Consider the following 17,380-nt stretch of genomic DNA (forward strand, 5'->3'; position numbering starts at 1 on the left):
CAAAGGGCTCGAAAATGAATCTATCAAGCAATGATGATAACGACAGGGCTGTGAGGGATCAGAGCAGCCGGAGCCAAGGCGAATAGGCTGTGGGCCGGAGTATGATGATGATAAGTTGTAGTTGTGTATCGCCATGTATTGATGAACGCGGCGCTGTTTTCATAGAGAGGGGTGGCTCTCTGAGCGTGGCTGCCGCGCGGGTCGAACGGGGCGCTGTCAGTTGAAAAATACCACGTATTTTGCACGTTACAGCGTTCCGAAGTTGCGAATCTGAACGTTTGTTCCTTTAAATTGAGGTCAAATCTCTCTGAATTTTGGTCGGCCGCAGATCTAGAAATACGCTCTCCACCGGCATCATTTTGGTCTCGTTCGAAAGATCGTGATTCATGCTATTCCCACGTCACGATCGTCGTCTGTGAACGAACACCCGAAGCGGAAAACAAAGGGACAAATTTGCGCGAAGCACGCGCTGTTATTGGGCTTGGCGCCATTTTGAAAACGTCGCGCAGTTAGGCCTAGCTGGTTTAGCGATGTTCCGTCGTGACGACCACGGTGTAAAAGTGGGAAAATTAGGTTCGAGCGTCATGTTGGCCTAAAAACTGAAGAAAGGTACAAATAAGAGGTGCGCCGGTGACGCGGCATCCTGTTATTGGCAGTCTGCAACGAAGCGCCGACGCTCCACGATGGTAGCCCGTGGTGCTCCGCACGACAGATAGGAGAGCGAACGATTCCCTCGAGGCGATTCTAATCATGACGATGCAGATGAAAAAGTGATACCTAGGCAGTTTTCATGCGCGCGACAGATCGAGCACTCGGAAAGCTTAGTTGCGCGGCGGCCGTGGCGATCGCGAAACGGCGTCACGAGCGGCATGCGGAATCGCAAACTTTGTTGAAATAAATTTGCTTCTGAGTCGCAGGGGCAATTATCTCGATAGAAAACGGTGCATTCTCACCAGAAACCAGTCATAATTAATTTCGAGTTGCGTAAGCCTTGGTAATTAAAAAATATGGCCAAAACGTTTTTCATCAATTTCTAAAAAAAAATAATAATTGGACAGTCACCACATCAGTATTTCTGGTCCTGCTCTTGCTACAGTTATTTTCTTTTGCTAGAGAGCTAACCTTGTATATCTTCTGACATCAACGTAAATGTAATAACCATACGGGAGCATTTACTGAAAAGATTGTCTTGGCACCAAAATGGACGCTTCCCATGAGTTTTTTTTTATGGTATAACTGGGGCTCAAATTGGTATGAACATATTTTTGCTTTACTTTCCAACCATTTCTGATCATTATATGTCAGACCTTGCCATAATTTAAATCTACATGTTCTGACGTGATTTTCCTTGTTTTCTCAAATCAACAATTTTGAGGGTGCTGCAATTTTGGAGGAGTGATAGCTGAAAAAGCTGGGCTTGTATTTCTTCTGAATAAAATGCTTCATGGTTATACATACTCATTGTTTTTGATTGAATAAATACTTCAGATATAGATAATGCATGCAATACTTGCTTTCTTAAGGCCCGTTTACACTAGGCCGATCTACGTCGGCCGACCATCACCAGATGCGTTTTTTGCGTCGTCGTCGTGCTTGTCACACGGCGCCGACGCCGACAGCGCGCCGATGGCTGACCGACGGGGATGTTGGTCGGCCGACGGGCTGCTGTCGGCCGATTTCCTAGTCGCACTACGACGACGCGATGCCTCACTGCCCGTGCCGACCAATAGCAGTCGCTGCCTTCACCTCGCCCCGCCCACAGACGCGTCTCTCGTCTGCTGCAGACCCCGGGGCTGCTGATTTCGAGACCTGCTTCTCGCTTTTTACCACTTGTTCACTAAAGCGCGTACGCATTCGCTAAATGAATGCTTCATGATAACAGTAAACTTTTTTCCATTTCCCGTGTGAGCGAGAAATTTTATCGGGAATGCGCAGATGACGACGAGTGCATGCCATCGCTGCTGCAGTTTACATCTGTGTGCATATGCACACGCTGCTCGCTTTCATGGCAAAACAACCGCCTGCCGGGCTCTACTTTACTCGGGCATTTTCTCTTCTCGCGCTACGGCTGCACATTATGCATTTACACAATGCGATAACTCTTCAAGAACCGCCGATGAGGCGATATACCGCATGAGAAATGTTTGGGATTTGGTTGTTGACATCGCACAAGAGCGGTGCTGCCTGCTAATTGTATTCGCTTTCTTCGATGCCATCAATGCTCGATTCTGCATGATTCCTTTTAACCGGAAGTATATTCGGCAACCATTTGCATAAATTAAAATGGTGTTATTTGTGTCCCACGAGTGCCGCCGACTACTGCCAGCCGCCCTCAACATTGCTCGGCAGACCGGGCTACGCTAGGTTATGCCGGCGCTTACTGCGTTCTGTAGCGGCGTCCCGTGATAAAATCCTACCCTCGATGACCGTTTGCACTCGTTAAAACATGTTAATTTGCTCCCCACGACCATCGAAATCACACACGATTCCTGCGGGCTTGCTAGGCCTACTCGCCTTAGACGGGGCTGGCGTCGACTCATGCTCAATGAAAAAAAGCTCACCCGCGAGTGTGATATGAACCGCCATACTTCCTTGTCTATATTTTAGCATGTATATGACACAGGGAAGCAAAGCCATGCACAGTACGTTCTTCGTCGGCATTTCATTTTCGCTTGCTCGACGATCTGCCGAGGACTGATCGGGCGAGAGTTGGCCGATGCGTTTCGTCGGCGTCGCTGGTCTGGGAACTTGTCACACTACGACGACAGGAGGTCGTTGGTCGAGCTGGTGTCGCTGGCGGCCTAGTGGGACTGACCGGTGCATCAACGACGGGATCGGCCGACCGACCCGCCGACCACCGATGTCGGCATCGCATTAGCATCGGCGTCGCGTCGGCCTAGTGTAAACGGGCCTTTAGTGTTGCCTTTAGTGTTACTCTCTTCCTTGCTGCAGAACACCTTGAAATAATGGACAAGAAAGGCAATGGCAAGATAGTGGCTGTAAACCGATTTGTTCACCATAGCCGAGCTGATATATTGGCTTCTCGGTGAGCAACGGACCTTTTAGAATTGGCACACAGGTACTCCAAAGTGCTCCAAATCGCTTGTCAAGCTGCTCCAATGTGCTCCAAAGTCCATGTTTTACTGCTCCAAAAGTTGCTCCAAATAGCACTTTGGCAGTAGCAGCACTGCAATCTGTCATCAAGACCCTGGCTTGAAAGGTAGAATATTTAGATTTGCATGTCGTTACTGGCCTGAAGAGAAGTATATAAGAGGAGCGTTGGGGATGAATCATGACCACATCATGTCATCTGCAATCGGCAGGTAACATAATGCAAAGTGGGATATGTGCAACTTGGTTCTTGCAGTGAAATTTTTTGCCAGGTACCGAGTTTTAGCTGTTCTCGGTTAATTAGAAAATCTGGTTAATTTGAGCATTTTTTTCAGTTTCAGTGACTTCAAATTAATGAGGTCTTGCTATGCAAAAAATGCCCGATACGATGTTAAATTTGTTTTGAGCTGTGTTGCAGACTGAAATCATTCTGCTTTGCAGGTTTGTGTACAACAGTGAAGAGGCAACGCTGGCACTTTGCAGTTTATTATGTTGGTGGTGATTGTTACTGGTTGTGGATTATGTGTTGGCCCATTATTACGCCTTTCTTCAGTGGGGCAGGCTGGGTTTTTTTTCCTTTACTTTTACTGCCCACTGTGACTGAATGCCTTGATGCTGCTTGCAAGCACTTGGCTCACCATGTGCTTGGCTGGGAGCATTTCTTACTCGACAACGCAGGAAGATTGGATGCGAATCCATGCAGGGAACAGTAAACCTTGATCAAATGTGAAATCCAGTGGTGACGGAATTTTTGAGACCTTCCTAACGTGTGGTTGGTTGTAGTTTTGGCAAAAGGGCTATCTACTTGGTTACAACCAGGCAGGCTGCAGTAAGAGTTGAGGCTGCCGACCACTTGTTTTGTCCGTAAGATATGTTAATGCTAATTCGTAGAAATTGTGCTCAAGTATCTTTAGTATTGCTGTTGAGCACTGAAACTTTTCATTAACTTTTGATTAATGTTTAATGTAAATTGTGAGCATTTTGTGTGTTGGGACATTTTAAAAATCTGCTGTTGCAGTGTAGCTGGCTTGTTCTCATTTGCACAGCTCCTTAGTTCAGGACCTGTTGCGGAAAAGGTTCTTCTGTGCCGGTTTATTATTGCCATTGTGGTCTTCCAACAGGGTTTCTGTGGAGGTCAACTATGTTCGCCTAGGAACCAGACAGGGCATGGGTGTGTTCGAGTACCACACCGACTTTGTGCCAGTCATCGACTCCAAGCGCGCTCGGTGCAAGCTGTTGAGCAGTGACCCCGCGGTGGAAATCATCGGCCGCGTCAAAGTCTTTGATGGCACGAAGCTCTACCTACCTCACCACCTGAAAGACCAGGTACGCTTTCCTTTTTGTTGTTGGTTTTGCATTCCCTGTACAGTCAACGACCGATTTTTCGGACCCCCTAGGGAACGCAAAAACGTCCGAAAAATCAGGCAGTCCGAAAAAACGAATGCATGAAAAAGACGTACCATTTTACGAATATTTCTGGGATCAAAACAGTCAAGGATGAGGTATTAGACTTCCGAAACACCAAAGCATGAAAAAGAGCCGTTGAAAACAACTGCTGAGTGACCCATGCCTTTTTGTTGGCTTCGTACAACACTGGCAGCGATGCCCCTTTAAGGGGAGACGCGGGTCTTAAAACGGTCGAAAATGGTCAAAAAGTCGATTTTGGGAAAAACTCATTTTCGGAAGGTTTGTCCTTTCGAGCATCTACAGTAAAATTATTAACGCTGAATTCGGTCGGGAAATGCGATAAAATCGGCTTTCAAAACACCACGGCAGCGACGAAATGGCCCCGAAAAGAGAGACTTTGTTCGAACTTCCCGCGCGCGCCGCCGGCGTTGCAGCCGGCCGATCGCCGCCATCTTGGGCTTGTTTTGAAGCTGGTTTCTTTGTGCGCAATTTGAGCTATCTCAAAATGGCGTCGCTCAAGCCGAGCGGCGGTTCGGGCCGGTTTCCCGAAGGCCGTTTTCGGGTCGCTGATTGGCTCGCACGCGGCGCGCTTCCCGCGCGCGCTGTTCTGCGCCTCCCATTGGCTGGTGTGACCGTCTACGTCATTTTTTTTTTTCTTTCTCTTGCGTTCGCCGCTGTGGCTGTCGCTTCGTGCGCGTCTGTTTTTGCCTTGTTTTTGCCGCCTTGTGCCGGGAGTTTCTCTTTGCGATCAAGATGCCGGGAGACAGTCGATTGAAACCGAGCACGCAACGAGCTTTTGGAAGCCGGAAGAAACGTCCGTGGAACAAAAAACAGCAGGCAGCGGCCACCAGTGCGTCGTCGGGGCCTACAGTGCCGGACTCGTTGGATCCGCCGGGTACATCAAGCACGCTGCCCGATGACGACACCGCGGGACCAAGTTGCAGCACGAATCGTATCTCGGATCGTGGTACACTTCGTGTTGATGCTGTGTACTATTCGTCGACCGAGCAGGCGCAGCGTGTTGAGCGATCGGCGCAAGCAAAGTCCGTTCTGTCGGAAAAGTCTGCAAACCAGCGCAAGTTTGACCTTCTTGGCGTCAGTGCGGATTACCAGACAGCTGATGCCGGTACCCAGTTCGTGATTGTGGACTTGAAGGTTTTGAACAATTTTTTCGCGCAAGCGAAGTGCGGAACCTGCGGCGCAGGAAGTCTGCGTTTGAGCAAGGCAACAGATAAGGAGTACGGCCTTGCTGTAAAGCTTCTGCTTGTCTGCGAAAACTGCGATTTCGAACAGAAGCAGTTCTCTTCCCCAAGAATAAGCGAAGCAGTTCTCTTCCCCAACTGTTTGCCTGGTGGAGCTCTAGTCTCCTTGGCCCCGGTCCTCACTTTCACCCCCCCCCCCCCAAAAAAAAAAAAAAAAAAAAAAAAAGTCGACCCCTAATTTCTCGAAAGTAACCTCTATAATTTCATCACACTTACACATTCGACATTTTTTTTTAAAATGTTTCTTTGGATGGAATAAGACACTTTTTGTTTTGTTTTGTAGGGAAACTGATAGGGAACATCTGAGTAACATCCGTTGTCGAAGATTCTTCCCAATATTTTCTGCACTCAGTGTCAAAACTTCAAATGAGTTTTTCTCAGCTTCATGTTTTTTGGTGACATGACTAGCCTTACGGAACTTTTCATTGGGTTTTTGTGGTGCAATTTTAATAAATCTTATACCGTTGAATTCAGAAAGGTTTGAACTGTGGAGCTATGCTATTTTTATATTGCTAAGTTGAACATATCAAATTTATTGAACAATAATGTCAGCTAATTATATTTTCGAATTGTGGGGCATCTACATAATTGAATATTTTTATACTGTGATGTACATCAATGATAATATAAATAGCATAGCTCCACATGGCAGGTCTTTGGCTACAACTACATTTTAATCGGAACGAAAAAATATTGAGGGAAACTGTCCTAACGACCCGTAAGAAATTACCAAATTAGGCTTTGGTTATTTCCCAATAACATTAGAACTAATTGAGATAGAGTAAAACTAATTAGATTTTCGAAAACAGGAGGAAGAAATACATATACACACCCAATTTCGTTATTATATCTCTAAAAATAAAAATTTTCATTTTAAGACCAGTGTCTCCCCTTAAAGCACCGCGGGTTTTTCGACTTCCTGATTACAAGCAAGGGAAGCTTCTCGCTGCCAGACATGTTGCTGCTGACGAGAACAGTCAGCCGCTCTTTACTATGCTTGCCACCGTGGCATGGGTCATCAGCAAAAGCAAGTGTTCTTTCCGGCAACATCTTATAAAATAAGCCAGTTTCGTCGCAGTTGAAAACATTGTCAGCAGAGAACTGCTGCAACAAATACTCCAGTTTTCCGTGCAGTAGTGCTCAATAACTGATTGTCGACAGCGCCGGTCTCTTCGCACACCTTGAACTTGAGGTCATTCCGATGTTTAAAGTTTCTCAGCCACCCATCATTGAACTTAAAGTCGTCAATGCCCATTTGAAGCGCAGCAACCGCTTTGCACTCATTGATTTAAGGGGGGAGGCTACCTTCGAACACCGTTTTTATTTCTTTAGATATTTGAATGAAATTTTCAGGGTATGCTCATAGTACACACATTTGAAGAACTACCAGGTTTCATGGAGCTGGGCTCATCGGTTCTCAAGTTAGAGGAGTATATCAAGATAGTTTACATAGATTCCTAGGGGCAGGCTTGGAGAATTTGCAAAATGTGCTAGCAGTGTGAAATTTGTTATGGTCATTCCTAGATAGTTTCCCCAGGGCAAGACAATTCCCTTTTTTCAAATTTCCTCTCTGAAAAATTTTAGTGCAGCCCCAAATTTAGTGTTAAAATTTACACCTGACCTAACGATATTTTAATTGACTGCCCCTAATTACACATGAAATATTTTGAAAAAAACGAATTGCCTTGCCCTCAGAAATTTATTTTGGTATGTAACAAAAAAAAACCTCATGGAAATCCAATAAGTGGTTCTTGAGGTATGACTTTCCCTAGCAGCCACACTGTGCAAAAAATTGATTCTGAGAAAACGGCTCTCAAAGGTTGAGAGAACAATAACTTTTGTGTTTCTCAAGTTATCATGATAAAATTTTCAGGACAGGCTCATGACGTTGTCAAATGAAAAACTACCAAGTTTCATAGAATTGTGCATGCTAGTTCTCAAGTTACAGAAGCATATCAAATTGGTTCGAATAGGTACTTTATATCAGGCCTGGAGAAATTGTGAAAGGCACTGGCATTGTGCAATTTGTCATGCTGATTCCTAGATAGGTTTCTCAGGGCAAGACAAAGCCATTTTTCTAAATTTTCTTGCTGAAAAATAGCATAGCACTGAATTTTTTGTTATCAATTACACCTATGTTGATTCATCAAATTATGACAAATTCCAGACATAATATTTTGAATACATGGGCTTGCCTTGTCCTCAAAAATTTATTCAGGTACAGTCGAGCCCACTTGTAACGGCCCCACTTAAGGGGAGACACGGCTCTTTGAGGCCGAAAAATCGCCAAAAATTCGGTTTTCTGAACTATTTTTTTCTGGAATCTGGAGGTTCTGAAGAACCCATTCCTGAAATATTATAGTCCTCTGACTAGTATTTATTGCGTTATTAGATTTTAAAGTCAGTAACATGACAATTTTCTTTGTAAAAAGACCTCAAGATTAGTCGAATTCAACCTCGCGCCCCGCGGCAACGGCGCAGCGCAGCGTGGCCATCTTGGTATCGGTCGAAAGCTGCACTCTTCTATTTTCCGTTCCTAGCGGGAAACAGTTCTCCGTCTGGCAACAGTGGAGCTAGACCGCCGCAAAAAAATACTAAAATCTCGCACGCTATTAGTGTTCTTGCATCACAGGGGACAAATCCTGCTTTCCGATTGGATGCCGGCAGCATCATCTGCTACACAAAGACGATGCTGCTCCGATCGTTCGCCATCTTGCATTTCGCCACATTTCGACCGCATTTCTCCGTCACGATGGCTGGTGGAAAACGGAAATTTCGAACGGCGCACGCTTTCGGCAAAAAACGAAGACGGCGGCCTCGGACGTGTGAGGAGCCATCGGAACCGCCAGCAGCAGCAGCGACGACCACCTCGACGAGGCAGTGCAGTGCGTCTACAGAAGGGTCGTTGGCATGCGCGGCGGCGACGCCCGTCGCGGTGCCGAAAACAGTGCGCGTCGATACGCTACTTCTTTCCGATGCACAAAAAGCGGCGATTGATCTCCACGCACAAGAAGAACAGCGAAGGCTTTCTTCCATGTCTGCGACCCGCCGCAAGCGCCTTGTGGGGGGCTTCAACGAAAGGCCAGGAGACGAGACGCCGGGAGTCGGGACGCCGTTCACCGTTTTATGCCTCGCAGCCGTGAACGAACTCCTCCAGCATGCGCAGTGTAAGCAGTGCGGTAGCCCTGTGACGCTTTTGAAGACTGGCCGGGAGTACGGAATAGCTGTCAAGCTTGTTTTAACCTGTGATTATTGCGGTGAACTTGATGCGCAATGGAGCTCGCCGAGAGCAGGTGGGAATGAGACCTGCAACCCTTTCGAAGTGAATGTGCTTGCTACTCGTGCAGTGATGAGCACAGGGAACGGGCAGACAGTTCTAAATGACATTTTTTCTTCGCTGAACATCTCACGACGTGGTTTGCACCCTAAAATCTTCCAGAAGTACGTGAAGAAAAAACTTAACCCTGCCGCGCTGAACGCTGCCGCTCATGTGATGAGCGAGTGCGCCGATGCCGTGTAATCTGTGTACAGCGAGTTAAACTTCGGAAACCCCGGCAATATTGCGGTTTCATATGATGGAACGTGGCTGACAAGGGGCCACTCCTCGCACATCTGTGTAGGCACAGTAATTGAGCTGTTTACCGGGTATGTGCTCGATTTTATGGTGCTTTCAAACTTTTGTTTGGGATGCCAGCTGGGCCCGAAAGAAGATGACCCTCAGTATGAGCAGTGGCGAGCTGACCACCAGTGCCAAAAAAATAGTTTGAGCAAGCCTGGGCAAATGGAAGTGGAGGCTGCACGAATACTGTTTGGGCGATCACTGCAAAAGCATGGCCTGCGCTATACAACGATGTTGTGCGACGGCGATAGCCGAGCTTTTAACAACCTGCACGAAGAAAAGGTATATGGTTTTGTGGAAATCGAAAAAGAAGACTGCATTAACCATATTTACAAATGCATGGGCGCTGCTCTGAGAAATCTCCTGCAAAAGCATAAGGGAGATACAGTTGAATCCCGCCGCAACGAATACCGCCACAACGAAATTTCCGCGACAACGAATAATTTTTTATTCCCTGCGAGTATCCTATAAGAATTAATGGCCTAAATTTCTCTGCACAACGAACCATTTTTGCAGAGCGTTTCCGCTTCAACGAAATTTTCGCGTTCAAAATCGAAACCGAAACTAGTTTTATTGGCGAGAAGTCCAAGTCAAATCCAAAGCCACATTAAGCATGAAATCACGTGATTGCAGTTCTGCCATTTTGGCTTTGTGTCGTGGTTGCGTTGTTCACTCGCTGCCTTTCTCTTCGACAACGACGAGTTTTCATCCGCAGGACACGATGGCAACGCAAGTGAAAAAACGCAAAACTCTTTCCCTTGAGCAAAAAGCTCAAATAATCGCCCAAGCAGAAAGCGGAAGGAAGAAAGCGGCAATTGCTGAAGACTTCGGAATTCCTGCAAGTTCGCTGTCAACGATTCTAGGCAATAAGGACAGCGTGAGAATGGCACTTGCTTCAGGCACATCCTCGAAGCACAAAAAGGTGACGCGGCCCCTCCATGAAGAGTTGGACACAGCAGTGCATGCGTGGTTTGTGGAAGCACGAGCCAGCCACGTCCCCCTGTCCGGAAGCATCGTCCAGCAGAAAGCCTTGAACTATGCATGCCTACTTGGCATTGATGATTTTAAAGCCAGCATTGGCTGGGTAAACCGTTTCAAGGCCCGCCATAACATCGTTGGAAAAGTGTTGTGCGGCGAGTCAATGTCAGCAGACGTGGACGGAGCAGCTGCTTGGAAGGCGAGTAACATGGCCGGAATTTTAAGCAACTTCGCGCCTGCAGACATTTACAACGCCGACGAGACCGGGCTATTCTACGAGATGTTGCCGGCTAGGACGCTCGACTTCAAGGGGCAGCGCTGTCACGGCGGCAAACACAGCAAAAAACGCATCACAGTGCTGCTTTGCACAAACATGGATGGCTCGGACAAGCGTCCGCCGTTAGTCATAGGCAAAAGTGCCAAGCCGCGCTGTTTTAAGGGAACTCGTAGCCTACCTGTGCAGTACAAGGCGAACAACAAGTCATGGATGACCCGCGCTATTTTCACCGAGTGGATGATGGCATTCGACCGCGACATGAAGCGGCAGGGCCGTAAAGTTTGCTTGCTTTTGGACAATTGTTCAGCGCATCACTCCGACGAAGTCAAGCTCACTAACACGGAGCTGAGGTTTTTCCCTCCCAATTGCACGTCTGTCTTACAGCCTCTCGATCAGGGCGTGATTCTTAGCCTGAAGCGCGCTTACCGCGGGAGGTTAATTCAGCGGCTGCTTTTTAACACTGAAACCGGCCGAGACACGAAGGTGGACTTGTACGTGGCACTGCAGATTATGTCTGCTGCCTGGAGCACACTGGGGCACTCAGTAATTGTGAACTGTTTCAGGCACGCCGGATTTGCCGAAGGTCGACCCGTACACTCTGCTGGCCTAACACCAGGCGTTACAGACGACGACGAAGAGGCGTCACCGGCTCCGGGGATCGCGGCCGCCTGGAAATCGCTGGGAGAAATAGGAACCGTGCCGCCTAATCTCGAGCTCGACGAATACATCGGCGCTGACGCTTGTGTTGTTGTTCACGAAGATGTGAGTGATGAGCAGATCATAAAAGCTGCCCGGAATGACAAGGACTCTTCCGATGAAGAAGACGACGACGTACAGGAAGCGCCGGCTGCGGCAACCGCCGTACAGGTGATGGACGCTTTTGATGTCATCAGGAATTTCGTTGCTGTCCGAGACGACGATGTTGCAATGGGTTTGCTGACCGAGTGCGAAAATCGCGTGACGGCGTTGCTCGCCGTGAAGCGTAAGCAAACCAAGCTTAGATTTTTGGCATTAAACGCCTTTGCTGCTGCTTGGGCAATTCTTTCTGCGTTTCACGTCAAATTTTTGCGATAACGAAGTTCCGCGAGAACGAATTTTTTTTCGTGCACCGTGAATTTCGTTATAGCGGGATTCAACTGTAGCCAGAAAAGTCTCGGTGGAAAGGGCAAGCTCACAGGGGATCTTATTGCAAAATTATCCACCTACTATAGGGACCGGGCGCCCGTTGTATGGCGCCACCGTCGCCTCGGTGGAACAGCGCCGCCCGCTGCGGAGTGCCGAAACAGCGGAATGGCGAGGCAGCTGAGCGGCGCAGTCGTTTTCGTTGTGCGAGGCGTTTTTGAGCCTGTCCCTACCCGTCGTTTTGCGGTGTGGCTTTGAAAGCTTTGAGCTGCTTTGAGTAATCGCAAGGAGTATTTTTTGATGGGGAAATCTTGAAAAAGAAAAGGGTCGTTCTCGGCAGGGCGTGCATTTTTTTAAATTTTTTTTTTGAAACCGCCCGGCGCATGGTATTTCTGTTATATACTCGAAAATGCCGCGCGCGTGATTTCACCATGCGCCTGCACTGCGCGTCTATCTTATATTAAGTCTAGTCGGAATCGGCCTGAAGATCAAATATCGCCGAGCCGTGTAGCCGTGTAGTAGTGGTAGTTGTAATGCTCAGCGTTCATGTAAAATGAAAAAGATGCTGCACCTGTCTTTTTTGGTAATAGCTAGGCTCAAACGATTCAGAGCAGAATAATAGCAAATGACATTCCAGTTTCAACCTTGCAACGAGAGCTGTAAAAGGAGAAAAATAAACAAGCAAGACAAAAGTAGGATCCTATTTATGGTTGGAATAGAAAACACACGTATACTTCCAGGACTTCCTGCACAATTACGCTACAATAGCTCACTGAACCCGGCCTTGAGACCATCAAACTTAATCATAATATAAGCCAAATTAGTAATACCACCTCAGCATCATTTTTACATATACGGCAATGCTCTTGTTGAACACGTCGGAGCTGCTACATATAATTGACTTAGAAAATATTATACTATGCATGCCTTTCTCCCGACATGCTGCGGAGGTTGTGAAAAGAAAAAAAAATTAAATTTCCTGCTAGCGTTCTCTCAGCGCAGGAAGTTCAATGCGATTGACCGCACCTGCCTTGAACATCTGAAGGCAATACAGTCGCCGACCGTTTTTTCGGACTTGAAGGGACCCGAAAAATGGTCCGAATAATCGAACAGTCCGAAAAATACGTGAAGCACAAAAAATCACTTTATTCAGAGGAAATCGGCTTAAAAAAGTCGCTGATTTTACCTTGCGGCAAATTTGTTTTGCTGGCGACGATTTGCGCTTGTATTTGCGCCAAAGTTGTCGTTTCGCTGCACACGCTAGACAGCAAGTTCACAGCGTTCATAATTTGTGCAAGCGATGGCTGTGGTAGGCCGCCCGTTCAGAGCGGTGGAACCGCCGGACGCAATCACAAAACGGCCAAAGGATTGACGGCGCGCCACTCGGTTGACGGGGTGGAGAAACTCGTGTGACAACACGGCGGACGTATGAGACAAAGCACAAAGAGATAGCTGCCTGCGTCAGCGTTGGCGACAAAAGCAGGTTGACGGCGATGACAATCCGACTGCCACCTCGAAGTGGCAGAGATTGCAGGGGCCTCTCCTGGCAAAAATGGGGCACCGAAACCATGTCAAGCCAATCCAACTGCAGAGCCAATCCACCTCAATCTAAGATGGCGCTTGTTGCGCCGGCGAAAAGCCGATAAGATGGCAGATTTTGGCCTGCAGGGGACTGAAATTAGTCCGAAAAATCGAACTTTCGGACTTTTAAAGTCCGAAATATCCGTCGCGAATATGTATGTGCTTCTATGGGGTGACTGACGGTGCCTCACAGAAGTCCGAAATATCCTACAAGTCCGAATTATTGGAGTCCGAATTACCCGTCGGCTACTGTAGTCCAATACTGTCAAACTGTTAAATACAATCGAAAAAAAAAAAACAGTGTGATGTGTTGTAAGATAAGCCACCGACAACTAAGAGAGCGTTCTATTGTTAAATGAATCCCTCTGATGGCTCGTTCGCTAAGGTGGTCTACTTTCTCAGCGTACCACGAACTTGCGGGCCGATACCTAGCTGACCTCGATACCTGATGAGTGTGAGGGAACACGACCATGTATGTAGTTTTCTATTTGCACGTAAAGGAATCCGGATAACTGAAAGCCATTCCTTTTACAACTTTGTCACTGCAGCTTGCCGGACTGCTGCTAAATCTGTTTACATTGGCCATACCTAGAAGCAATTTCTGAGAGAGGTAAAACGGTCTTGTCATACTACGCCACAATCAGGAAATCTCACGTTCACTAAAATGCCGATGAGAAACACATGTATTTAGGCGGGCCAGGAAATGGACACTGCTGAGAAAATACGTAAAGCCGTGTCAGGTGCAACGTGAATGCGAAAAAAAAACAAAAACTGCTACACGGCCTTCAAAATTTAAAAAAAATGCTACGTTTATGCTCGTTTCCACAAATTAAATTGTATTTTTGTTCTCTTGTTCGACTTTTATATGAAGCCGATAGCAGATTTTGTGACCATGCGGTATTGATTGAGCTGTGAAATTAGTGATTTTATTAGGCGAAATGGACATGCCACAAACAAATGTTAACAAATTCTAAGAGTATCAATGCAGTTAAGAGAAAAAAGTAAATTATCTTTGTCTATGTCAGCGAAAGTATCCGCACAAACATTGTCTGCCCATCACTGAAGATCATAACGCAGCCCGAACGACGATGGTGGAGCTGCCTTTTCTTTTTCCGTGCTGGGGTTTTCTTGTACACAGGCGGGGAAATGCTAGCGTTGTAACTTACGCTGTTGGGTTACTTCGATTTCCAATTGTCAATAAAGTGACTACAGATGAAGGAGTGCGGCTTCGGCTCCGAGACTCTCGTGCCGTCACTCCTGGGGAACAGAAGGCACAGAGCATGCGGTAGCAAGCGGAATTTTAAAAATTCGGCGCTTTCCATGACCACACAGTAACCAAATACGTAGATTCGTGCCTTTGCCTTTCAAAGAACCATGCTTAGGTCACCCGCCGCTCATGCTTCTGTGGAAACCCGTAGAAATGAACAGACTTAAAAACGTCCGACGAGTTTGCGTAGCTGCCAGTGGAGCCAACAACGCACCACGTTTCGCCAGCCTTGTTCGACCAGACTTCAGTTCACTGGACATATTCACACAATTAACTAGCCCAACTTTCTGTTCTCTTGAGGATATATTCAGGCATAACGTCATCTAAACCTTAGGATTTCTAATTTCCACACAAACCAACGACAAACAGTACTCTCCAATGCGCTGGCAATGCGCCGGCCGGGGCCGACGCATTTCGGTGATTGAGCGATGCGCCGAGAGGCGGCGCCACCCGTTCAGCTGTCCGGTCCCTATGGGCGGGCTCTGAAGGCGAACCAGGGCAACATTGATGACATAAAGAATGCTGTTCTTGCAACGTATCATCATGTGACCTCGACAGATGCAAGGTCGAATTATTCGCTCTGTCCAAAAGGGGAAGACAGCTGGTGCATCCACAACAAGGCTGTGGCGAAGGAGGAGCCAGCACCAAAGCATCGATACAACCTCCCAGACTATGTCGCTGAGGCATTGCTACCTATATACACACGCCTCTCCGACAAGAAACTACTTCAGCGTTGCCAGAGAGGCAAAACGCAAAATGCAAATGAATGCCTACACTCTGTGATATGGTCACTCGTACCCAAAACCAAGCATGCCTCTCTCTACACTGTTGAGAGTGCAGTAGGGGAAGCTGTCGCCAGATTCAATGCTGGGAAAGAGCATGCCACTGAGGCTATCCTTAAAGAACTGCACGTGATTCGAAGCAGCATATTGGTACAAAGATGTGCCGAGAAGGACCAGTGCCGGCTGGCTGCATCGGACAGGAAGCGTGCAGGTGCTGAAAACTTCTGGAGTGCCATGAAAAGGAAGCAAGGGAAAACTGTTGATAATGATTACGTTCCATGAGGCTTCTAACACAGTTTGCAATGAAGTACAAGCCTTAATTTGCAGCAAATAAACTCTGGCCTTGTTTTCAAACTTATTTTCTTGTTTTCTCAAAATGGATTTTTTAACCACTCCACATACTGTTGCCCAAGAAATCTCCAGATGTGGTCGGATTGGAACAATTCTTGTATTTTGAAGCTTATGAATTGTTCTCTGCAATAAGATCTAAAAAGCATAACAATTCCTCTTTGAAATTTAATTAAATTAGTAAGTTATTTGTTGAAATTTTCCCAATTTTTGATGGATGTATTTGGCAAGTCTATAACTTCTATGCCAGGGAGGCCAAAATTATAAGAATGGTATGGTTGCACACTCTGGTTCTTGCAGAACACACAGATATCAAATTTTAATCATTTTTTGATCAGGAACTTATTAAAAACTTGGGCACAATGATTAGTCATTAATTAACGAATTTTTCAAAATTGACACAAGATAGATAAAAACAGATTGCATATTTGTGTTCAGCATACAAAAATACATCAGGCATACATTTTTCATCTATGTGCGACAAAAACTAACAAAATTAGTTTAAAGAGCAGTGTCTCCCCTTAAGGGGGGACCTTGGTCTTAAGACAATATTTTTTATTTACTGGTAGATTTTGATGAAAGTTGCACCATTTATGCAGCTTTTTGTGCTGATTTCAAATATGCACATTAATTTTATGTAAGCCATTTAGTTCTGAAGAGATCAAGCACTTTATGTTCTTTGTTTGGAGGTGAGCTGTCATTAAAACTACAGGAGCTATAATAAAAACTGACGTATCAAATCAATTTAGAACACACAGAGAAGGCAAAAATCAAGATTGAATGTCCTGGTTCCATTTTAACCAAAGTTACAGCTTGTAAAAGTTCGGAGACCGAAAAGCCACCTTGACACTCCAGAAAACATGAAATTTTTAAAAACTTTCCACATTAAATACCACAGATTCATTTATATTTTTGCACTGTACATGAGTTTACTTTTCTGGTGCAAAAGGAATGATAGCAATATCATAAGTAGAACCAGAGATATCGCACCTCCAAACATGTACCATCCTCAATATTTTGATTTTGAGAAATTGAGGAAAAACATGTTGGTAAATTTTTGAAGCACCAAAGCTAACAGTAACTCATTAAAGTTGGTTCTGACTAGCTCCTGATGCCAATGCATCATATCCCATCGATATAATTCGCCCTAAAAGAATGAAATTTCCGGCGAATGGAACGCATGGTCAGGAGGCCGCCACCAAGACTAGTGCGTTTGCATCGTGACCTCCGCTAAAGTTGGTGCCAAGTTCTGGTGCGTGATCGCCATTCTCACGTTCATGCAGTAAACGCAGTCGGCCTGCAACTAGTGATAAGCGACCGCTGCTCGTCTTGCACCGCGTAGCATTCAGAAGAAAGTTTATTTTGACAAGATTTGGGATTCCGCGTGTCACGGGACGCTGCTTCGCGACTGCCGCTGCGGCTGGTCGCGGCACTGCCTCACGGGGCGGTCTATCCCTGCGTTGAAAGCTGCACTTGCTCATCTGCACCCTCACGGTTCCGTACGCGGCAGATCGTGCCGCTCCTAGCTATCGCACTGAGCATGACCGGCTATGCTACGCTGTTATCAGGCCATCGCGGACTCGCGTCGGCGCTTTGCATTGATTTCAGATAACTAGATGCGACAAT

The 17,380-nt window shown here is 46.5% G+C and overlaps 1 protein-coding gene and 1 pseudogene across 1 annotated transcript in view; both read left to right on the forward strand.

Moving 5' to 3' along the window:
- Positions 1 to 17,380, forward strand: part of LOC146172381 (piwi-like protein 1) — a 197,773-nt gene that overhangs the window by 60,768 nt on the left and 119,625 nt on the right. Inside the window, exon 6 of the mRNA XM_084585935.1 lies at positions 4,233 to 4,437. Coding sequence (XP_084442061.1) covers positions 4,233 to 4,437 — 205 coding nt within the window. The remainder of the gene's footprint in view (positions 1 to 4,232; positions 4,438 to 17,380) is intronic.
- LOC146172382 (uncharacterized) lies at positions 8,995 to 15,697 on the forward strand (annotated as a pseudogene).

This window comes from Amblyomma maculatum, unplaced genomic scaffold (assembly GCF_055883805.1).
Source record: "Amblyomma maculatum isolate TAMU_Amacu unplaced genomic scaffold, ASM5588380v1 scaffold_13, whole genome shotgun sequence".
NCBI lineage: Eukaryota > Metazoa > Arthropoda > Arachnida > Ixodida > Ixodidae > Amblyomma > Amblyomma maculatum.